The following is a 25882-nucleotide window of genomic DNA, read 5'->3' on the forward strand; positions in this document are numbered from 1 at the left end:
CAGTAACACCCTCTATAATGAGTGGTACGGTCTGGCAACTCATTTGTAATGCTCCCTAGTTTTTCAATTAATTATCCATTAATACAAACAAATACAAAATGCTGAAAAATATGTAGAAATGATTTGTAAAACAACTTCAAACGAATACAGTACGACATGCAGCCATTAAAGCTTAATTAATTAGTAAAAACTAAAAAAAAAAATAAAATATATTTGAAACTAAAATATTTAAGCAAACACCGTAAACAAGCCACTACTTAATACAACAAATATTTAATTAAACCATATATTAAAGCATTTCCATACGCCTTTGCAACTAATCTCAAACTTTAACTAGTACTTACTAAATACGAAACAAAGAAACAAACTTTGCATAAATCACTAGATTTAAAGAAAATACTAAAGTATTGTAAACTTAATGAAGCTACTTTTTCCGTATACGAGATAACAAAGCTGTACTCTACTCGCTAATTTCTTATTTAAAGCTGTTGCGCGCCGAAAAGTAGACTATAAGTGGAAAGAATTTACTGGTGACTGCTCTGACACCTAAAGAATAATATGAGATCATGAAAGAGACTTGTCCCTCTTTTTCTATAATCTTAAGTGTTTATATTTTGTGTAGCATAGACAAAAAGCACTGCTCTCTAGCTTTGTTTTAAGCTTTCGAACACTTGGTAACATCAGAAACAAGATGCTCCAATTTATGGCAAATATTTGGAGAATATTCTATAAAAAGACGGGCTTACAAATATTCAAAGTTGGGTTTTAGTTTAAAGCTTTTTTTTAAGATTCCATTAATCCAGTTTAGAATGCTATATAGTAGAACCTTTATCACAGCTTTTCTTGTTTTAAAAATACAATGATCAGTATAATAAATCAGTGAAAGCTCTCTATGCATCACCCAGTGCAGTTTTCATGAACTTTTTCAAGCAACTCGCAATATTAATGTGTTGAAATACAAAGAGAATCGAAAGAATTTAAAAAATTCCCCACTTATTCTCCATATATTTGCTAACATGTGTCGAAAGCTCTGAAAACGGAAAGCTGTAGTAAGAAATCTAGAGCCAAAGTCAACTACAAGAATGGATTATTTCAAAAAATGAGCCTTTTGAGAGCTTTCATATGTATTGCGTGCAAACAAATCGTATAAGTGAGCTTTCGGTTTTGTAGAGCTTTTTATATATTCATTATTACATAATGACTGAGCTTTCTCTGCTTTTTAGAGCTTTTGATTTACTAAATACCGGCTGCAGAGAACGGTCGAAAAGAAAAATCTGCAATAATGTCAAGGTTGATATTACAGATTTGAGCTTAATGGTTCCCTTTATAGTCTACTTTTAAGAAGCAGTTTTAACTACAGCAACTCACACTAAAATTTCAATACACAGAAAAAGTATGAAAATTTCGGAGCAGAAACTCAGATTAAATCATAAAACACTAAAAAAATTAAAACAAATTAAAAAATAAAATAAATTAAGCGAAACACTCAAAAGTAGATTTTATTAAAAAATAAAATAAAAATAAATTAATAAAAAAACAAAATTTATAACTTTTAAAGAAATCAGCAATTTTCAACGAAAGCACTTGGCCTTTTGCTTTACCAACGCTCTCGCTCTCTCTCACACTCACTTTCAATTTCTCCCCGCTTACTCATTTCCGCGCTCCTTTAACTACTTTGCTCTGTACTATGACTAGCAAGACTTGTTGAAATTATATATTCAGAAAAAATTAAAAATAATAATAACAAAAACAAATATAATAAATAAATAATAATGATTCCGTAGAAACGTGTTGCTTCTTTTCGAACACTAAAAATTAGTTTAAAAAATTTAGAACAAAAAAAAAAACAAAAATTAATTAAAAATAGAAAACAAACTTTAGTTATTGAAAATAAAAATATTATATATATATATTTAATGAAACTGTATTTTAAATACACACAAACGATTACCAATACCAATACTTATATTTCAGAGAGCGTGTCAGCGCGCTTTCCTTGCAACTAATTAATTACAGTTATCGATTACAATAACTTAAATTTAATTAAATAAATAAATATTACAACAATACAAACAAACAAACATACATATATGCATGCATACACTTAACGTTATTGTATGTATGTATGTGTGTACCTCTCTTCTATTCTTATGTACCACAGATATTCAATTGTATTTACTAACTGTGTGTGTGTGTAAATGATAGACGACACAACAACAACAAAAACAAAAATAAATAAAAAGTTTAATATTGCGAATTATACAACAACAACAACATACATACGTAAAAAACGAATATATATATATATATATATATATATATATTAATATTAATATAAATAAAAAATAAAAAAATAATGCAGTATGTATATGCATATATATTTAATTATAAATACAAAGTAATGATTACAAGCATACTTGATTACATGTAGTATGGTGAGTGCATATGCATATTTTAACTGACGCAATGAGCATGAGAAGCGAACATGAACAACAAACAGCAACAATGTTAATGACAGCAAATGGCGTTGAAATCAATAACCATTTAAACAAACAATTAATTACAGTTACTCAAAATTAAGCATTATTTATTAATTAGAAATTTTAATTAATTGAACAAATAATAAACAATGAAGATTTTGAACTAAGAAACATGTGGTGTGTTTTATTAAGTATACGAGGTGGGTTCAAAAAACAAAGTAAATTCGTCTAGATTAATGTCGTCGCCTTCTGAATAATATACTTACCAGTGGCGAACGCAGGAAAAAATTTTAGGGGGGGGGGGGGGGGGTGGTTTAGGTAAAAAGGCAATGTTTCATTATTTTATTTACAAATTGAAGTCTAATCTTCTTTTATTTTGGGCCATAACATTTTAAATCTCTTCCTCCGCCACGTCTATATCTCTATGGATATTCAAGAGAGCCATTCCGTTCAGGCGTGTTTCTCCAGTTTTATTTCTTAAAAGTATTTTAAGCCTGCGAAGTGAGGAAAACGAGCGTTATCTTGAAGCAACAGATATAGGGATTGTTGCTCCAATCTTTAAAAAACGATGCACTGTTTTGAAAATTTTCATTTGAAAAACAAATAATAAGTAAAGTTGTGTATCTAATTCAGACCAGTTTTTCTGGTTGTTTTTATTAAAAATGTAGACATTTTAGTTAAGGCACTCAAGTATTTTTTTGCAATTAGCATAATTTTTTTAATTTAAATTTATTTCACAACAGTTTGCTCATGGAACGAAAACTGAAAGTCATAATAAATGAGTTTTTAGTTTTCCTGTGTTATGATTAACAATAAACTCTAAAAAAATAATAGAAACCTTATTGGTGACTTTTCAGTTCAGAACTAATTTTCAAACGAAGTCCATTTTCGACTCACAATTCCCCTTAAATCTAAAAAAAAACCAGTTCCGCAGCCACAGAGTTATAAGGCAAACTCATTACTTTGAAGCAAATTAAAAAAATGTCTCTATCCAGTTTATATTTTTCTGGGTTTTTTAATTGGCCTACATTCCCACAACTTTTTAATACTATCCAGATACAATAGGTTTGTTTTTAGTTTAACATTTTCATAGTTTCAAAAAATTAAATTCTATCAGCAGAAAAGTATCAAAATAGGCAGTTTGTGAACAAAAAAATTATCAAATCAAAAAATTTAGAAAAAAAAGTATCAAAAAAGATACAAATGTATCAAAACGGCAACGCTGTTAGTGACTAATGTATTTATTTATTTTACATATTCATACATCGTCGGCAGAAAGATTGCTTTGAAAACAACAAATTACAATTTTTCAAATGACTATGTAGAATTATATTCTATTATTTAAAAATTCAATTACTTTGGGGGGTGTTAAACCCCCCCCCCTGCGTTCTCCCCTGATACTTACTAATAACCCACTATACTAATGCCAGCGCTTCGTACAACCGTCGAAACACTTCCGAAACTCGATTTGTGGGATAACCATTGGCTCTCTGACAGCGATTTCTCGTATGCTTGTGAAACGACGACACTTCTTAAAGAGAACCTTAGTTCTCATTATTTTTGGAAATAGGAAAAAGTCATACACACAACATGCCTGTTGAATATGGAGGCTGGGGCAATCGTTACAGTATTGTTTTTGATCAAGAATTCACAAACAAGCAACAAAGTAGAGTTTAACAAACGAAAATCGCCAAGCTTATGAAAGCACTGACAGACAAAGTAAGCAATAAATACAGATGAAAAATTTATCTTTTTGATAATTGGAATTTTTTTAAATTCCCGTTATTTTTTGAACACACCTCGTATTGTGTATTTGAAGGAGCTAGGATTGTTTAAACTAACTTTAACGATTATTAAGATTAATTTAAGTTTGGCTATTATTTACGAATGAATTAAAGGTTTCAAATTTTTATCAAGAGAAGTATTTTTTTGTATATGAAAAGCATGATAGTCCAGCAATAGTTCGGTAATGGCTTTAAGCTATTTAGCCTCTTTCTTTTATGAGACTGGAACACCTATTGTGATTACTAAAAAATGCAGAAAATATCTCTAGCAAAGATATAAATATTTTCCGCTATTTCCTTTTTTTTTTTTGCAGCAATTTTAAATTAATTAAAATTTAAAAATGTTCAATAATTTTCGTTATCCATTACATTATTTACCTTCAAACTATATATTGGTCTGCACTCGGTGTTTTCGCCAACAGCACCATCTAATTGTGGAGTATAACAAATATTTAAACACAATACAGTTTGAGAGCTACTATCATACGCTCAGATATTTACATCGGCTTTCAAATTTCAACGCAGGAAAAGGATTGTAAACAAGTAAGGAAGGGCTAAGTTCGGGTGTAACCGAACATTTTATATTCTCGCAATTTATTTATTTAACTTTATTAATATTATGTAATACACAATTTGACCCACATATTCGTTATATAAATTGTATAAAGTCCATTGAAAGTTGGAAAACCTAATATTAGGTTAGAAGCACCGAGGTCCTCATGTTCGATATATGGGACCTTGAAAACCTATTATCCGATTTCGGCGATTTTTAGAATGGGGCTGACACACTATAAACATAGTATTTGTGCAAAGTTCTGCACCGATATCTTCAGATCGTCTTCAAAGTTCTGGTATATAGGAAGTTGTGAAGTGATTTGGCCTATTTTCACAACATATCATTGGGATGTAAGGAAACTGTTACAAAGCAAGTTTCATTGAAATCGGTCGAGTAGTTCCTGAGATATGGTTTTTGACCCATAAGCTGGCGATGCCACGCCCATTTTCCATTTGGCAAAAATCTGAGTGCAGCTTCCATCTGCTATTTCTTCTGTAAAATTTAGTGTTTCTGACGTTTTTCTTTAGCGAATTAACCCACTTTTAGTAATTTTCAACCTAACCTCTGTATGGGAGGTGGGCGTGGTTGTTATCCGATTTCTTTCATTTTTGGACTGTATAAGGAAACGGCTAAAAGAAACGACTGCAGAAAGTTTGGTTTATATAGCTTTATTGATTTGCGAGATAAATACAAAAAACCTGTTTGAGGGCGGGCAACGCCCACTTCTTCAAAAAAATTACATCCAAATGTGCCCTTCCCTAATGCGATCCTGTGATCGAAATTTCATTTTCATAACTTTATTTATGGCTTAGTTATGACACTGTATAGGTTTTCAGTTTCCGCCATTTTGTGGGCGTGGCAGTGGACCGATTTTGCTCATTTTCGAAAGCAACCTCCTCAGGGTGCCAAGGAATATGTGTTCTAAGTTTCATTACGATATCTTAATTTTTACTCAAGTTAACGCTTGCACGGACAGACGGACGGACAGACACCCGGATTTCAAATCCACTCGTCATCCTGATCATTTATATATATATAACCCCATATCTAACTATTTTATTTCTTGGTGACACAAACAACCGTTATGTGAACAAAACTATGATACTCTGTGCAACATGTTGCGAGAGTATAAAAATAATTTTTTTTTGGTTTACTTGATTGAAAAATTGTTAAAAAATAAAATAAAAGAGGAAAATAAGTGTACAATAATGGTTCATATTTTGTGATAAAATATATATATACAGAGAGTTTTATATTTATCAACCTTAGTACTGAAAGTATCCAGGTGAGCTCAGAAGAGATTCCTTTCCTATCAACACCTTTTAACGTATTACAACGTACAGAAATAAAATATGAGGTTAATCGTTGTGTGTCATATCTCACCCTTAAATCTGTCGAAAATACTGTGTTATAAAACTTTGAACATGATATTTATCTCATCAAACCGGGGTTAGGGGTAGTCGGGATTTTCAAAAAATCATTTTTTTTTGGCATTCTCGTTAAGTATAATATCTTAAAAATATACTCTGAAAATTTGAAGCTTATCCGATAATTGCTTTTAAAGTTATTCGACAAATAACAACGAGTGCTCGGGCACTCCAACATGCTAGTGTGGAACTTTAAATGCTTTTTTCTCAAAACTATGTTTTTTGAACTATTGACAACTGTAACTCGAAAACCGCTCGGTAGATTTTAATGAAATTTCTACCGCTTTTAGAATACATAATAAACTCAGGCCTGAACCAAAGATTTTTTTTCTAATATTTAGATTTTTTAAGAACAATAAACTGTAGATTTTTTCCCGAAAATCTAGAAAAAAAAATTCCTGAGGTCGCCATTTTGTTAATTTTTGGAAAAAAAAAAACAAAAAGTTTGGTTCAGGCCCAGGATTATCTATTTATAAAACAAATTTGTTTATCCGATTGATTTTAGATGAATCTCCAAGGACTTATGATTGTCACCGCAAGGACCTTTTTTTGAAACTGGGTCAACACAGCTGTCTGTGTTCATAATTTAAATCATAATTTTTTTTTCAAATTTTCGTTACTTTAGGTCAAAACATTGTATAATAATGCTATATCATTACTTTTGTAAAATAACATGATTCTAATTTTTCGTGTCTCTGACTACCCCTAACCCTAAAATAGATAAGAAACCGAATTGTGTTCCTCTAAAATTCAAACTCTCTAGTTGCCGTTCAACTGCTGTGGATGTCAGTTTTTTCTCATCATCACTATTTATTTTTACCTAAAATCGATTTGGTCGAAAGACTATATCTTTTTAATTTTTTCGGTGAACACAGCCAAGTTTTAACTCAGTATTGCAATTGGAGCAAGCGGAGCTTTAGTTATATAACGGAAGTCAGTTTGCTGTAAAGAACCATTTTGTATGAATCTTAGGAATCTAAAAAACGAAGAGGATCTCACTTCCGGCATTTATAAATATTTCAAAATTCGTACTATTATCGATGGTATGTAGTGAATAGCTAGAAAGGTAGCGAATGTGATTATTCCTATTCCAAAGCATTATTTTTAATGTTTTTCAAAAACTATGGTTTCCGGTATTGAGAATTTTTCTCAATAAAACGAATTTTATATATTTATTGTTTTTATAAAGAAATCTGTTATATATTCCTTAACCTCATCTTAGTGCGATACTGATTAATTAGCGCGGATACAGTGGCGTCACGCTTGGAGTTACACAACCCCAACTCAAGTCAAAACACTTCTAGTTTAAAGAAGTGATCTTCAAATATGTAGATGTTTGGATGTGAGACGCGTGCGCCGAGTCGTCTTGATGACGCCTCCGCCAACTTCGTCGCGCCTCTCTTAATTACTGTGTCATTATCAAAAACACGTGATGCAATTATATGTGCATCAAAACAACGGCGCATTGTTGCACATAAATCTAGAAATTATGAAAATGAAAATTAGTTTTCCACGCATCGGCGACAAGCACAATTGAGCGGCACCGCAGCGACAGCGCATCATAAACAAACAAACACACCGAGAGGCCGCAGCCACCTTTTCTCCCTCGCTACAATTGTCTCCACAGTTGGAAATTGCACCTACACGTGATAATTTAGAGCAGATTGTCGCCGTGGCATTTAAATTTAGTTGCACGCTCATTTTGTGGCAATGTCTCCGAGGCAGAGGCGGCGTCAGGGGAATCGGCCTCGACTACTACTGTGGACGCGTGCGTTCGCCGGCCGCGCATTTGCTTTCAATTACGCACTTCAGCTGTGATGATTTATTTTTGGTTCGCTCGCGTCAACCAAAATGTCAACCGAACGGAAGACACAAGCGCAACCAAGGTAGACAAGAGCAGTCGACGACTGAGCTGACGACGTGATGCTTCTTCGCGGTGTTGGTGGTGAGGGTGTTTTTTTTTGGTCGCAGACGGTGTGGGGCGCGCTTTATATGAACGGGGTGTACTCAATCATAATTATGCGATTTGTTAGAGCGCTATTTGTGAATATGAATGTCTGGTAGGAAAGCTATGCCAGAGGTATCTCAGGAATTCTTTAATTTTGTAATGTCGTCAGGGAAAAAAATTGGTCTTCAACAAGAGAAGTATAATTTATCGATGTTGGAAAATAGGTACATAAATATATGGGGGGCAAGGCCAAACTTGCTTAGACGTCAAATAGATGTTTTTTACGAGATTATTCTGAGATGTAAGATATTAAAACTCTAGAAGTAATCTTGAAATTACCTTTCCACTTTTAACAGAAGGCGGTTGCGTAAGTTCATAGCTGACAAAAGAAAATCGGACATTTCGGAAACTTTCTTAACATAGCTTTCATTTAGCTTAAAGCGCTTTAACCATTATTAATCCATCTTTCTGGAGGTCGTGTCCGAGATTACTTCTACAATTGTCACAAATGTTTGGACCTTTTACAAGTTTCTATACAAAAAGAGGGATCAAATCTGGATAATATGGTAGATAACACAGGGCTTTAGAGTCAGAATCGACTAAAATGGCTGTGAGATGGCGGAAATGTGAGCCTTTTGGTCTGTTCCAAATAGTCGATGTAGATTAATTGTGAATCGCAGAAAAATTTGTTCATAGCATTTCCAGTTCATGTGGAAGTCTTCGCTCTCTTCAGATCATATTCGTCGGCTAAAGTCCACTGTTTTGACTATTCCTTGGCTATCAGGTGTTTATTGGCTAAAAATAATCGATTCAAAATATTTAGCTATTAAAAAATACTGGACATCTGTCAAAAAAGTTCACGTTATTAGCGAGGACATGGAAAATAGAGAGCTTCGAACAAATTTTCTTTAACGGACCCCATTGTCAAGTGCTCAAGAGAGAATGTAATATTCCGCACAGCTAGAAGCTTCCTCCAGAAGTTGGGAGAAGTTATTTTCAGATAAGTCTCCTATTAACGTTTTCAACGATCGGAAAAAAAGAGAAATAATTAAATAATGGCATCATACAATATATTTTTAACCCTAAAATTTTCCAAAGTGAAGGTTTAGGAAGTTCTTAAACTTGTTACTATCTTAATGAGTCTTTAAAAATCTCCTCCTTCCATCTAAAATTCGAACAGCTTTCAACCCTTTCCTACTGGGTCCACATCTTTAGTAAAAAATGAGCATTTACTCTACTAATTTTAGTATCAATCAGCTGAAAGAGTTAAGAAGAGCCGAGTAATGAACTAATTAAATCGCACACAAACACACTTACTCACATTCAGACACACAGACAGCTGTGAAACTAGTCAAATTGACGAATTATCAGGCGGAAGATGAGAGAAAATTATGACATACAGATTTTTATTTGCCGTTCATCAAAATGATTTACACACATTATAATAGCTTGACGTGTGAGGGGCTTGACAAACATACATAATAAATACAAACTGACATACATACATATAGACAGACGCAGGGTTATGCTTTTAAATAGACATATTTCAGGCCAAAAAGCAGGGAAGTGGTAGCATCCAACGTTTAAAAAAATTGGGAAGTGACGCCCTATAGACTAATTAAAAGTGTTGAACACTTACACACATATACACATGCATATAAATAAATATGTATATCAACTGGAAAACATATGGTCTAGGAAAGGGGTGTGTAACAGCGCCGCGCGTTCATCGATTGTCTCTCGAGGTGCCACCATTTGAAGTTTATGACATTTTCGGCGTGATTTTTGGATATATACTCGCATGTATGGATATATGTACGTATGTATTCCTCCAAAGGTGTCTTACAACAAATGAAAGTGTTCCGCCTGTTGTTCTTCACTCTTTCTTGTTTTTTGCTTTTCTCAACTTAATTTCTTATTGAAATGCTTTAAATTGTTGCTGCTGTTGTTGTGGTTGTTATTGGTTTTTTCGGTTGGGCGCTGTACTGATGGATGCGAGACGCCTGTCGGTAAATGACGACCCCAACATCTGCACATACACATGCATACATAAAGCCACTAAACGCATACATGACAAGCCTATTAAGTAAAGGGGTACATAAAAGCAATGTTCTCGCATGATTTATGCATTTGTTGGTGTTGGTTAGTTGTGTGTGTGTGTGTGTGCCGTTGGCAGAGAGTGGGTGCTGCTTATGCGCGGGGTGAGTATGTTAAGTGTTGAAAATATGACAGCCAATTTGTTTTCAACATTTTGCTACTTAAAAGTAGAAAATCGAGATGCCTTTTATTCACTATTCAGACGTAATTATGTCCGGACATACATACACATTCATACATATTTATGTTTCGATGGCCTGGGAAGAAATACAGCTAACAAATGGCGTTTTGTGACGTCCCACAGTGGCATGAGAAAGGAGGCGTTCAAAGTGTTGTCGGTGATTTAAATATGCCAACTGGTTGAGTTGTTAAACATTTATCTACTATATACATATGTATGTATGAATGTACACTTCTTTGTATGTGTTTTATATTGTCCAGGTGTTGTTGTCGAAGAAGTAAGAATTTTTCAAAGCAATTATTTAAAGACATATTTGGTTCAGCTTCACTCATTTCGGGTTGTTATTTGACAAACGGAGAGTGTGACAACTTTTGAGACCTCAAAACAACTGATAAATGTTATAAAGAACTTTTTATAAGAGAAAAGCACTCGGAGATTTTCGTTGTCTCCTTAGATAGGACCATAATAAATTTATACTAGTCTGTAGATGTGCTGAAGTAAGGTCAAAAGGTGTGGTAGTATCCATCTTCAAATACAACAACAGTGGGTGAAGTTTATGTAAGTCTAAAAAGTCCATGAAGTCCATGTTCAGTTATGTTATGTTAAGAAACAGATCTCTATGCATGCAGAGGATCTCACTTGAACAGTTGTGAACGCTGGTCATTTGTAATACTAAAAACAAACCTATAGGTATAATCAAAAAGATTCTCAAGATCACATAATTCTTAAGTCGGCTAATGTCAATTCTAACCAATTCGCACGGTTCTCCACAGTCTTAATCGCAATCTGGCGAATGTTGGATATTGAAGTACAAAGCGTATTGATGATTCCATTTCAACTTCCTCCAATGGACTTCGGAAACTACTGTCTGACAGGATCTTAAGTCTCACTTTATGTGTACCTAATGGACGGTATCCGATCAGGACAGCTGTGATATGAACCTTACTGAAAGAAAGCAGTGCAAATACCACTTCAGCAGTTGGAAGAACCGTTGAATTACTCAAAAAACTAGATCATATTTACCGGTTCATCCCATAAGTTATGTAAGAGTCTTATAACTATCTATCTTAAAATCGACAAAGCTTCTTCTCTATTAAGGACATCAGTTATCTTAAAAAAAATAGTCGCGGATTCAATTGAACTGCAGACACTTTTATGTATGTACTTGTTAATAGCATAGATAGTTACTTATACAAATAATATATAATACAAAATATACAAATACATATTTACATTTATAAAATATTTGATTAGATGTATGTGCATTGCTACATTTATTAATGGATTTCCATCGAAACTGTCAACCAAAACTTATACACTGCACTAGCACAACAAGAACAACTCGAAAGATAAACGACCAAAGGAACAGTTGTGTAGAAAAAAATTATATATTTAAAAGCATAAAAAGGGTTTGATTGTACCCAAAGCAATTCCAGGAAGCACGAGCACACACTTTACACACAACAACAAGAAGAACCACAAATAATGGTGAAAAAAGGTTAAAAAAGTAAAAAAAAGTAAATACAAGCGTAAAAGAAAGAATTGTCAACATGATCATTAAATGCTGCGCGTCGAACTACAAATATTTATAGCTCCAGCAACAACAACACCAACATACATATTGGAGAGAAAGGCAAACGCATGAAACCTGCAACAATTCTGTTCAACCATATGGCTCAACTCACATTTACACACACTAATATACAAGTGCGTGTGTGTGTATCCAATGACCGCACTGCAAGCGTAGAGCGAAATGATTTGGTTGGTCCATTGGAATGTGTCGCATGTTGAAGTCGCTATAAAAACAACGGCAGCAGCAGCATAAACAGCAACAACAACAACAGCACCAACGAAATCATACCGATAATATCAATTATGTAAAAGATACTGGCGCACAGATAAGCCAAATCAACAGCAATAATAAAAGTAACAACAACAATACAAGTATATAACAACAACAATAAAGAAGTGTATGTCGATATGTATGCCAGGAGTTTCTCGAGAATTTCGAATTGGTTCAAGTGTGGTTTAAATTGAAAATTAGCTTATAACATTGGTAGGAAAACAAAAACAAAAGAAACAACAAAAAAGAACGAATTGACTGTAGAAATTAACATTTTTCAATGGAAATTGTGACCGTTTGACATTTTTGTTCGTAACTATGAAGGTATCGGTGTAAGGGGGAGACATGACTCTGCTGCGGCTGTGAATGAATTCGAAGCAGAATCGCTTAAAGGTTGCTTGTAAGATTGCTTGTGAGAAGGTTTTTTATTCTTTTTTCTAGTATATTATGTTTTGAATTAGCATTTTCAACGAGCGTTTAATTTGAAGCGCTTGTTTTTTTGTTGTTATAACGTTAATATTACAAATAAACAAACTATAAAAGTTTATCAAACCATTTACATAAATACATACATACATACACAGTTTTCTTGCTACACATTTATATGTAAATATTTTAATCTTCTCATTTAGATATGACTACCATACATAGCGTGGCGCCAAGGCAGCAGTATCAGCTCATTGTTTAAATGTTTTATGAAATTTAGATAAAATTTAATAAGTTCTGATTACTGAGTAGGTCTCAAGTTATTTATATTTATTTCAAATAATTTGCATTAATATTGTATTGTATGCAAATGTAAGTCCATAATTATATTGACTGTTAGGCGGTCACTGATATCACGCAACATTTATGATAACTAATTAAGTTTTGTTTAAGGTCTTTACTTTGTAATAAATAGAAGCCTATAAATAATAGAATAAACAAGAATAATATAAATTTTATTGTATTTAGATATTATATTTATATCCATATCGCTCATTTACTTGAATAGTGTCACAACTCAAAAAAGTCGATTTTTCAGGAGAGCGATTTAAAGTTTTCAATTGTCTCTTATTTGGCAAATATAGAATATTTCCATAAGTTTATTAACAAATCTAGTGGCCTGTAATATATTAAATACAGTGTTGAGCATAAATGGACCAAATAGAGTATACTAATGATTTTTCTTGGACATAAACGTGACCCATTTTGAATTGTGTCGTTATTTGTGAAAAAAATAATTCAATTTTGCCGTCATAAGTCAAATGTGTCGTTTAGGAACTTTTATCCAGTTATGCTCACATAATCAATGGATTATGAGTTGGCGGTCTTGGATTGAAATCCACACAGCTTCTTCAGATGAGAAAGTGTGGATACTTTGTTGTTAGAAGGTATTTGTAAAACTACTGTCTTGATGCGTCTCTTCCATTCCCAAAAATGAAAAATGGAGCCATTACGACAACTCAAATACAAAAAAACATATGGCCAACCAGTTAAACCAACGGCAAAGTTAAGGTTCCATGACGTCAAGGTAAGGCTCTTTGGTGGAATCAGAAGGACGTACTTCCAAATTATTTAAAGATTTTCATTCCATCAAATAATATATTTAACTAATCCGAAAAGCCTGAAACATATACGAAAAGTCTCCACCTAGTCAAAAGAGATAATTTAATCTAAATATAAGCGCTTCCAAAAAGTTCAAATACCAGTCTCCCAATAAGTATCCAAACAAAATATGAAATCATCGAGTCATCTTTAAAGAATTTACTGTTGACAAAAACTACCGTCTTAATCTATCTATCTAAGTTCTTAAATGTTCTGTGAGATTATACATATCTAATTTGAAATGCTTTATTTCGAACAGAATGATGATCTAGTGGGTATTGTATGATCTTATAAATGGCGAAGAATCAAGGGTGTATCATTACGACGCCGGAACCAAAACCTAATCGTCTCTATATAAGAAAGGAAAAAGACTGCATTGCTGGGAGAGCTGAAGTCATTTTTAGCTAGTCTCCAGGTCTCCAGGATTAGTAAAAGCATTGGTGTAAGTTTCTAATAATCTGAGAGGAATTACTTTCAAGAAGAATTTATTAATATGATAAAACCGACTGTAACATATAGTACATACGTTAAAACATTTATTCTGTAATTTTGTTTGTAGCAGTTTGCTATTATTGGCTCTTGACGTCTATGTCCCATGCCTTTGTTATATGATTTATGCAATCCATATGTGTAATATTATATTTTTTGTTTGCCTCCGTACAATATAGAGGGACTCTTTTAAAATTCTGCCCCGATAGTAAAATTTTAAATTTTGTATTATGTCCTGACCAAAAAGTTCGATTTATGGAAGGAAATTTGTATGAAAGTTGCACTCTATTGCCTCTTCAAGAGTTTGAGTTATAGAGAACTTCGAGTTATGTTCCACTGTATATATATAATACTCAAAATGATATAAAATATAAAATATAAAAAGTCAATAACAAAAATTGTTTGGTGAAATAAAGTAAGATTCTATTTATAAAGCAATAAGTAAAAACATTAACGACCATGTACATATATTGGTTCCAGTAACAATATAAGTAATTATTGAAACTACAAGCCTTAAGCCACCAAAAATTCATACCTTACGGCATTTTCAGCGCAGCTTTTGAAATTAATCTACCAAACTTAAGACAAAGGAGCTCTTTTCAATACAAAATTTGTCAACCGCAATCATTTGCGCGACAATGCGAAAGAGTTCCAACAGCCGAAGCACAAAGGAAACGAATCATATGCCTAATTTAAATGTCATTAGAAAACAATTAAAGCAAAACAGGCTAAAAAGCACAAAAATTATATGCTGAAATACCAACTGGCAGATTATTGTAAACGGTAAAACAAAAGACTGTGACTGCATGCAACAGGGGCTTCAAATGTGTTGAAGTAGAAACGCCCGAGGAACACACCGGAAACGGAGGCGCTGATATGAATAAATGTCAACAGCAGGAAGCTGTGGCATTGTCGCCATGCAGACCCACTGGTATTTTGGTATTTTTTGGCAGCGCACACAAAGGACAAAGCACAACAAATGTCAACGAAATGCCAAAAGATGACAGAATTAAGAGAATGGAAGAGAGTTGTGTGGGCAGGAGAGCGCCAAGCGAGGGGAGTGATTATAAAGCACGTGCTGGAAAGTGCTAAGGGCACTTTGGATGGGTGAGTTTGGATGTATGATGCAAATATTCCTACTTCCTCCATATAATTGAAAAATCTATATACTTACCTCTCACATAGATACAAACGCATCGAAGCATATGCGTGCCTTAAGTACCAGCAGCGGCAGTGGAAGGGGCAGCTTTTTGCGCACATAATTTGTCAGTGAATATCCATTAAATACACAAAACGTGCGCTATCAGCGCTGTAACGGCACCAGCCATTCGGTTGGTCACGTGCAGTCATCGCCGAAACCGAACCCAAACCACGCCAACGCCACAGCTACCAGTTGCCCGACATACACATTGCCCCGGAAAGGCGAAATCCACCAAAACAAAAAAAGTTAAAGCAAAAGCATCTGCAGCATCACCTGGCATTTCGCAGACCCAAATAGCTGGCTCTCCGTGGGCTGTGAACTGCCGCACTTGCCGTCAATTGCACGCGTGCGTTGCTGCGGGGGAGTGAGTGCTTTGCTGTTTGCTCTTCTTTTGTATGCTTTGTGACCGCAACTATGCTTTCTTAATCAGCTGCATGGGTTTTGAAGTCTCGCCTTTGTAAGCAGCCTACATTGCCATTCTTCACGCTTCCTTCTCCAGCGTAGCAAAGGCTATTTGTTGTTGCACATGAAATGCGATACTTTCTGCACGTGTGTGTGTGTAAGCGTGTTTTAACCCCCACTCCTCATCGATTCGCACAGCCACATCATTTTTCTTATCTTTTTTGTACTCATTCTGCTTTCCAAATATGTTCGTGCTTGGCTATAATTTGTTATTCTTACTCACCTACACAGCGCGCTATCTACTTACTTATGTATTTATGTATGTATGTTTGTAAATTTTTACCGGTGTTTACTTACTTACTTACTTAACTACCTTGCCGCTGCACTTTTCATTCCATTGTTTCATTGTTTATGATCACATTTATAAACAGATGGATTTCATTTTGGCATTCTCATGATTATTTGCCGCTTTTTCGTGCATCATTCTTCGTAGATTAATAATAATTTTTAATGTTTTCTCGCATTCAGGCATAAATCATGAAATTGAATATTTTTTATGAATTGTTATCAGCAGAAAATGTGTTTCTACCATTCTTAATTAATAACATAATAAATATGAGAAGCTTTAAGAATTTGTATAATAAAAATAAATAAACATAATCTCATTGTTACAAGCTATCTCTCAAAGGCTAGGTGAGTGAATATAGTATTTTCATAATTTTTCCTTCAAAAAAGTAGTTCCGAACTTACTCCAATGCTTATACTAATCCCGACTGGATACTATTTAGTTAAAAATGACTTGAGTTCTCCCAACAAAGCAGTATTTTTCGGTCGTAGTTCTATAGAATTCTTATATTGGGACGACTGGGTTTTGGTTTTGACAGTATAATGTCTGATTCCCTTGGTTCTTCTCTATTTTTGAAGCCAAACAGGTTCATCATTATATCATTCCGAAGGACTATTTTTTAAACCATTCTTAATTCCGGTGTCATTTACTCTTCTTAAGATAAAATATCTCGAGTAACGGACTTTTGTTTGATTGAATTATGATTTATACCCTATAGTTTGAACGAACGATTTTGAGGTTTTCAGAATAATTATAATATTAGGTCTACAAATTGCTTCCGCCGTTTTCCAATAGATGTCTCTAGGGTCAAGCACGGGTCGATTAAATCTCTTTTTTTATATCGATCTTGGACATTTGTGTCAACATTAACCCAACAAAATATTTGTAGAAATCTGTTTGCATCCCAAACTTATTCTCAACTGAAAATGTCACTTTTTGAGCCGAATTCTCGAGATTTGCGGGAAATTTTGCTTTTCTTTTTTAATTCCAAGAAAAATGCAGCTGAGGCTCATCGACATTTGTAACCGTTTTTATAAAAAACAAATAAGGAAGGGCTAAGTTCGGGTGTAACCGAACATTTTATACTCTCGCAATTTATTTATTTAATTTCATTAAGATAACAAACAATTTGACCCACATATTCGTCATATTTGTAAATGGTATAAAGTCCATTGAAAGTTGGAAACCCTAATATTATATACATATATGGGAGTTAGGTGAAGTTATAACCCGATTTTACGTATTTTAGGCACGGAAACATATTATTTGAAAAAAAAACATATTTCCTCCGAATTTCTTAAAAATATCTGAGAGACTTCCGATAAAAAAAAACTAGAATCACTGAGGTCCTCGTGTTCGATGTATGGGGCCTTGAAAATGTATGGTCCGATTTCGACGATTTTTAGAAGGGCGATGCCACACTATAAATATAGTATTTGTGCAAAGTTCTGTTCCGATATTTTCACTAGTTCTTACTTTATATATTGTAATGTAAACGGTTCAGATCGTCTTCAAAGTTCTACTATATAGGAAGTAGGCGTGGTTGAGAACCGATTTTGCCTATTTTCACAGCATATCATTGGGATGCAAGGAAACTATTACAAACCAAGTTTCATTGAAATTGGTCGAGTAGTTTCGGATATATGGTTTTTGACCCATAAGTAGGCGGGACCACTCCTATTTAAAATTTTGTATACCATTTCGAGTGCTGGTCTTCTGTACCTTCTTTATAATGAAATTTAAGGTTTCTGTTGGTTTTCCTTACTGAATTAAAGCATTTTTAGTAGTTTTCAACATAACCTTTATATGGGAGGTTGGCGTGGTTATTATCCGATTTCCAAATATGCCCCTTCCTAGAACAAACGTTTGCACCAAATTTTTTTTTCTTAGCTTCATTTATGGCTTAGTTATAGCTCTTTACGTGTTTTCGGTTATCGCCATTTTGTGGGCGTGGCAGCGGTCCGATTCCGCCCATTCGAACTTAACCTTCTTATGGTGCCAAGGAATACGTGTTCCAAGTTTCATTAAGATATTTCAATATTTATCTTTAATTTTTACGGACAGACAGACATCCGGATTTGAACTTTACTCGTCACCCTGATCACTTTGGTATATATAACCCTATATCTAACTCGTTTAGTTTTATGACTTACAAACAACCGTTATGTGGACAAAACAATAATACTCTCTTAGCAACTTTTGTTGCGAGAGTATAAAAACTAAATTTACAAAAAAACGGCGGAAGCAAAGTTGTAAACCTAATATTTGAAATGACAAATGAATCCTAGCTATTCCCATAAAGTTTTGCCGAGTTCGACATCCTGATTGATGTTATCTTATGTTATTAACAAATTTTTGAAGGCTTGCGATGGGAAGCTTTTTCTTAACCATTCTGAGTACAAGTGTATGGTATTCCTATCAATTTTCCAAAAAGGTTAACTTACATTTTACAACTCCCCCTACCTAGCCGTTAGCATTAATATTCTTTTGACCAGTAAAATAACCAAAATGGACACTCTGACCTTTCAGCAAGCTTGACAACTATGACCTATAACTAACTTTTGCACTGATTTGATAGAATTCCTTTGTGAAACAAAATCCCAATAGGTTATAAATGTTTTGATATCGTTAGATAAAGATACGAACATGGCAGGGTCTATAAAATATTTCTCTCAGAGTTATTATTGAGATTCGTTGTCATCTGTTTAAAATCTCAAAATTTTTTATAAAATAAACGAATTAAAAAAAAAAAAATAAGGAACATACAGTTGTAATTCTTTAATTCGAATCACAATAATCCACAAAAAAAAAACTTCGAGTTATAGAAATTTTGATTAAATCATACTATGTTTTAAAAAGTTGTAAATTATAGTTTTATACACAGTTTTATTTATTTACTTCGTAGAAAGTTTTATATACATATGTATCTACATTAAAATATGTATTCTGTGATTTTGTTGCAATTGTTTGGCTCCTGACGTCTGTATGTCATTCCCTTGTTACATGATTTCTGCAAACCATAAGTATAGTGTCATGTGTTTTGTTCTCCCCCATACGATATAGAGACTCTTTGAAAATTCTGCCTCGATAGTAAAAATTTCAATTTTGTATCATGCCCTGGTCGAAAATTTCGAGTTATGGAGGTTCAACTGTTTGCGAGCAGAGTTGCAACCCATTTGTAAATTTTTATTCAAGAAAATTGATAAATAATGTTCAGAGAACAAAAAAAAAATATATTTGTTTTGTGAACATTAAAATGTTATTATATATTTATTTAAGGAAGTAATAAAATTGTATACATTGTTTATAACTCTACGTAATTTTCGATAACAAATTTATTGAAATATAAATACAATAGTTAATTAATTATATGGACATATGTATATCAATGTATGTCTATGTGGTGCATGTACTATGTACTGTTTAACTAATTAAAAAAAATATTTTTAGTATAATTTAATGCATACGACACATTACATGTGTTTATTTGAAGCATTAAGTTTTTTTACAATTATTTATTATTTTTGAAATGCCATAAATGCTTTATTTCAAAAGAGAAGCTTAATAATGCAAAGATTATTCCGTTTTACACCTAGTATATTATGTAAGTAGATAATTAATATTAATTATGTAAAATTGGTCGTATACACAGTTACAATACAGTTAAACAGCTGATTGCATAATTAATTGGCGAAGGGCTCACTTTAGTTATAAATGTGCAGTGGATATTAATATAGGCATACATACATTTATACATATGTATATTTATAAGTATATTCACACATATATACATATGTGTATATCCATATTTTAATCCACACATATGCGAAAAAGAAATCCATACAAAATCCTCAACAGCACCTTTTACACGAAGTGCCATAAAAGACGAGTGCGAAAATTGCAAAAAAATGGATATCGAACGCCAGGATAATCCCATCGATAGATGACGTTATCTCCGGCGGCACATCTATGTACATATGCATGCTTGTGAACAGACAAACATAAATACATGAGCGTGTACACGCGTCCCTATCGTTGCGAATCTAACTTTTTGCCGGCTGCCGGAGGCTCTGCGCCAGAAGGCCGTGAATACAACAACTTGAACAAATGAAGTAGTTTTCTGTTGCAGATTTTATCTAATGCAATTTTTTAGCACTTCAACATAGATGCATGTGACATGCAGCATGCACACGGGACAATATAAACATGCAACATATGCATGTGATGCGCTGTAACTGTATATGTGTATGCATCTGTATGATTCTAGATCAGCCGCCATACTCGTCGATTGAGAGACACTCACACAGCAGCCAATTGACACCGAATGCTATCAGCGTTATCAGCGCATTGCAATCGTGAAAAATACTTGCAAACATATAAACATTCATGTATACTGCTACAAAGCATTTTGCAGCTTGCTATACTTTCCAGCAGTTTCCTCACCTCCGCCTCTTAAATGCTATACTTAATGTTAATATGCTGTAGTTGTTGTTGTTGCTATAACTATAACATTATATTTATTGTTGTTGTTGGCCTTTTAGAGTTTCTCGAAAGCATTTGCATTGGTTAACATTTCGCGCGTCAAACACCAAACCTGCTTGGCCGCCTGCTCCAGCGAACTGGGCGATTTGCCTTTGAACATGTCGAGTGTCGGTAGGAAATAGTGTGGACAACGGCGATACTGTAGACACGAGATCAACTGTAGAAAGATACCGTTGATGCGATCGGCGATGCATGGTTCGTCCCATTCAAAGTCACGCGGATGTTTCTCGCATTCGTAGAGCAGTAGATTCTTCAGATGGTAAGCGGTGATCGGATTGCCGGGCAGTTCGAGATGACGATCACGCAATGTCTTGAGAATGCTCAAACAGCGACGACGACAACCGCCTGAGGGAAGATATTAGTGGATGAGGGACGGAGAGAGAAAAAGAAAGCATGAGAAGATATATGAAAAAATTTAAGAGAGATTGCAGAATAAAGAAAGAGTTCAGCTATTATTTTTAGGTTTTACTAAAGTCTCAGAAAATGTTAACTTACCCTGCAGCAGGCGATTTTCTGCTTCGAAGAAACTCAGCACCCACGCATCACCCTCCATCGCCGCATTGTTGTTCTTATTCTGCATAACAATCGATTCTTTCGATAGCAAATCGAAACCTTCCGTCTTCACTTCGGCCACAATATTCGGATGTGGCCAGGGTATATGTGGTAGCGGCCAGTGAGCGGCCGAACGCGGCCAAATACCGGAACATTTGAACGCCGGCGTTATTTGTACGACGAAACGCTCACGAATGCGTAGCTTAACCTCTGTCGTGTCGCCGATCACTTTCACCATATCACGGTAAATACTCTTGTCACACGCCTGTGCCACTAATGTTTGGAAACGCGAGCGTATCTTACGAGACGAGAGATAACCCGAAGCCGTGATGAATTCCACCCACAGCGACATGGAACGTTTGCGACCATCGCTGAGCTTGAGCACCGCACAGCCGGGCAGAGTGCCATCATCGACGAAATTGAAGACGCCCATTTGATTGAGATACAAGACGATTTCGAATTCATTCGGCGAGATCACTTGGACGCCCTCAAATCTGTGGAGGAATAAGAAATAGTTGAAAGTACTTGTATTATATATACATATGTCTAGTAGATATAAATTACTACTTAAGTCTAAAGCGCCACTAAAGCCAACCATGGAACCGAAGAAGACAAACCGCAACAATTAGCACGTAACTCCAGTGGGCTCGTGTTAACGTCTCACTTGATGGACAAATCGCACAACTCCGAGTTCTTTGACAAATCGACGTGGCAGAAACAGCTCCAGGGCTAACAAATAGACGGACAGACAGCCAGACTGATGGACCTGTGGGCGCTTAATGACTTATATGTCTTCCATTACAAGTTGTTATTTTCCGCCTTCGGACATTAATGAACACTCAATTGCTTTACAAGGCAAGAGATCAATTGCGATGCATATGGGAAGACAAATATAAGCGTATATACATACATAAGTGTTTATGGTGTGTGAACTCAAACCCGCATTGCTATATTTAATGTAGGATAAGTGTTAATACATGGTTTAAATGATTGAGAAAAAGTTGTTCAAGTGGTACCTATATATATAAGTAAGAAAGATTGCGCTAGGATTGATTCATTACTGAAAGATTTCTTTGTATACTGAAAATTTAAGGAAATATGGAGAAATATTTAAATGTTCATCTTGACAACAGGTTTCAAGGCCTCAAAGTTGTGATTTCTGGTTCCGTAATTTATCGACCGAAATTCCTATTTACTGACTTCAATTGTAGAATTGATGGAAACGAAGTTTAGGGTTGTTTCAAATAGATAGTGTCTACAAATTGAGACCTGGTAGTTGTTTCAGATGGATAGTGTCTAGAAATTGAGGCCTGGTAGTAGATTTAACCAAGTTAATAATATAAATGAAATTTTTTCTGGAAACAAAAACAATTATTACAAATATTTTTAATATGTCGCGAAGATTTTAATTAAATTTGAAATAATTTAGTCTCATTTGACCAAAAATACCAGAATTGTTCTTCTACCATCCATTGGGAGACATGTCAAAACTTTGTACTTAAAACCCATAAGAAATCATGGTGGTTACCGAAGTTATACCGGTCTAAAATTTACAACTAATGTATTACTTTGTTGGCTCTGAAGTACATACATTTTACAGTCATAAAAATTGTATTCGATTGGAACGATAGACTGAGTCCATAAAATTTTTTTCGAAAATTAGCGATTTTCTCCGTCAAAATTCAAATTTTTTTACAAATCCGCCATTTTGCGAAGAATTCATGTTCAGCTAAAAACATATGTATGTGTTTTTTTATGCAAGTAGTTTCTTTTTCTTTCAGATAGCATGAATTCCTAGAAACACCGCCGTCAATAAGGCCCCCATATAACTCCAGTAACTGTTAAAATTCGTTTTTTACGCCCTTTGAATAAAATATTCTAGACTGACCTATAACTCTTTATAACGATATGTGCTTGTCGAGAGGTTTTATATTGAATGATCGATGCCATTTGGAAGGATTCAGATTTGAATATTGCTATTTAATTAAATAAATAAAAAGTATAAAAATATTCAAAAAATGTACATTTTCTACCAATGAATTTAAATATTCCGTATAATTTTGAAACACATAAGTTTCCGAAAAAATAATTTGCTTAACTATTCTTACAATAATTTTGCTGTTACCTGCCATTGCACTCCACTAAACTGGAGATGAAGCGCGGCTCCTGCAATTCCACCTCTTTCAAGATATCCTGCACGATTTTGCAAATCTCTCTTATGGCCGTGGCGGTTTTGAACATACGCGCCTGTACACGCTCCCCACAATAGCGATTCATCTGGTAAATCATGCGCGTTTGCGCTGCCAACATATCCGGCGGTACCAACATGGCGGCGGCGATTCAGCCGAACCGACGACGGATGTTACAATTAACGATGCGCTGTTAAATAATGGCAACAATAACAACAGCAACAAAAACACGCTATTCAATGGCGTCACAGTGTCTGTGGCGATCTGCGACGAGCGCGGCACAGACAACAATGGGCTGTGTGGCGTGGCGTATCACGAACAAAAATTAAAGAAAAATTGATAAAAAATACAACAACAATGACACAATCAAACGCAAATAGACAGGATGAATATTTCAGCATGCGATTTTCAGTTAATTAGCGGCGTTATGAGGCCAGCAACAAGCGACTGTAGAGGTGGACGGGGGAATGTAAAGCACCCTAATACATTCACAGGTTGACGAAACGGCGGATGTTCTTCTGCAATAACAATAATTCTTCAGCTACTGTTGCAATGTTTTTTATTTTTATTTTTTTCGGCGGCGTCTCTTTGATGTGCGGCCAAAATAACTTGCTTGGCACCTTGTGTTTTTTGTGTATGTTTTTTTTGTTTTGAACTTTTTTCTTCTGCACTCTTTACTATTTGACACAATGAACCCGAAACAATAGCGTTTTTTGCTTAAGCTGAGAAGAAGAAGTAGAAGAAAAAATCGCGAGTTCCCTTTTAAAAAGCGCTTTATGTGTCGCTTACGTAAGCCCGCTTACTTTTTCTACACACACACTTAACGTTTTCAATGCAACCTTAGCGTCCTTAGCGGCGTTGACAATGCAACGGAATGTGTGCAATGAACAAAGCGTGCCGCGAATTCACGCTATGTACGCCAACGATATACTGCCGTCGCCGCCATGCCAAAAGCCAATATTTTCAGCGTGTTGTAAATCTCACGAATATTTACTGACTCGCCAGATAAAATTGAATGGACGGCCACTATGGGAGGACACACATATAAGCGTTTGCACAGATGTACATGTACATACAAATGGACATAAAACTGTATACGTCTATGTGTATGTAGGTGTGTTTGTGTGTCTTTAAAGCTTGATCGTGTATATACTAGCAATATTTTATATGCACTTATGTGTGATGGTATTGACTTTGTGGTAGTAAATCAGTGTTTGTTGCACATTAATACATATTTACAAGCGTCAGGATGTGCATGTGTCTGTGTTGGTTGCAGCGGTGGCAATAAAGATAAAATTTATAAAAAAGGAGGGAAACCGAGAAGGCAATGAGGTAAGCGCAGAATAGAGAACATATGTATATAAATACTTATATATTACATATAAAGGGTGCTTTTATAGATGTTCGGTTTTCCATGAGGCAATCCATTTTTTTGATATTAGTCTTTTAGACAGCTCTTTACTTGATTTATACTGAGTTTGGTTTGCAATTTCATAATGAGCAGACTAACTCCGGAACAACGTTTAATGCTAACAAAGTAAAAATTGGAACTCTCTCTCGGCTGGCATTTATACGAGCCAGACTTGGCCGTCACTTGTCTCAAATGATTTTTAAAACATAAACCCATTAAAGCAAACTGTTATCTTTATAGTAAAGCTATGTCTAAAAAGAACACCCTTTATATTAATTTGTTACACACAAAGAAATATGTATGTAAAAAATTAAATTGATATCATCTCACTCCCTCTACTCAAAAATTGGCGCGTGCTGCTCTCTGTAATGTCGCCGCCACTTGGCTTCAAAAACGTAAAAAAAACAATAGCAAAGAAAATTTAAATTTTATCATCTACCTTCTCTTTTGCTAATCGATCGAACAGTAACAAAGTATTTTTTATTGCGACTAGTAAGTTTTTGTTGTGTGTACAAATATATTTCCAAAAAAATATCGCAGAATACCGAAAAAACGCTTCCGCAAAACTGAAGTCTCTTTTTGCAAAGCTCATCAGAAGTTCGCCTGCTTCAATACCAATCCTCTCAACCCACTCATACTTTATTGTTGTTATTATTGTTGTTTATATGATGTTTGTATATTACCACTTTGACTGAGAATTTATCTACGCTTCTATGTATGCGTGTAGATACTTTTCCATGCAAACTATGAGCAATACAGTTGTCCCTTTCTAACACTTATGAATTGCAGTACTCATTCAGCAACTACAATGCAATTATGCTTTGCCCTCACTCCCATGTCTCGCTGT

The 25882-nt window shown here is 34.5% G+C and overlaps 1 protein-coding gene across 1 annotated transcript; it reads right to left on the reverse strand.

Moving 5' to 3' along the window:
• Window positions 1-20123: 20123 nt before the first annotated feature.
• LOC105213835 (protein mab-21-like) lies at window positions 20124-24631 on the reverse strand. The gene is made up of 3 exons (XM_011186926.3): window positions 23561-24631; window positions 21379-21929; window positions 20124-21228 (listed from the first exon to the last, which is right to left on the reverse strand). The coding sequence occupies exons 1-3, from the start codon at window positions 23761-23763 to the stop codon at window positions 20879-20881; spliced, it is 1104 nt and encodes a 367-aa protein (XP_011185228.1). The 5' UTR covers window positions 23764-24631; the 3' UTR covers window positions 20124-20878.
• Window positions 24632-25882: the final 1251 nt, after the last annotated feature.

Source organism: Zeugodacus cucurbitae, chromosome 5, assembly GCF_028554725.1.
Source record: "Zeugodacus cucurbitae isolate PBARC_wt_2022May chromosome 5, idZeuCucr1.2, whole genome shotgun sequence".
NCBI lineage: Eukaryota > Metazoa > Arthropoda > Insecta > Diptera > Tephritidae > Zeugodacus > Zeugodacus cucurbitae.

What these genes read in the sequence shown, in the direction of transcription:
- LOC105213835 (XM_011186926.3), bottom strand. Translation starts at nt 23,763, where the DNA reads ATGTTGGTACCGCCGGATATGTTGGCAGCGCAAACGCGCATGATTTAC. An exon ending in TTAGTGGAGTGCAATGGCAG is followed by an intron (nt 21,930 to 23,560) that starts GTAACAGCAAAA and finishes ATTCCTCCACAG; the next exon opens with ATTTGAGGGCGTCCAAGTGA. An exon ending in AGAAAATCGCCTGCTGCAGG is followed by an intron (nt 21,229 to 21,378) that starts GTAAGTTAACAT and finishes ATCTTCCCTCAG; the next exon opens with GCGGTTGTCGTCGTCGCTGT.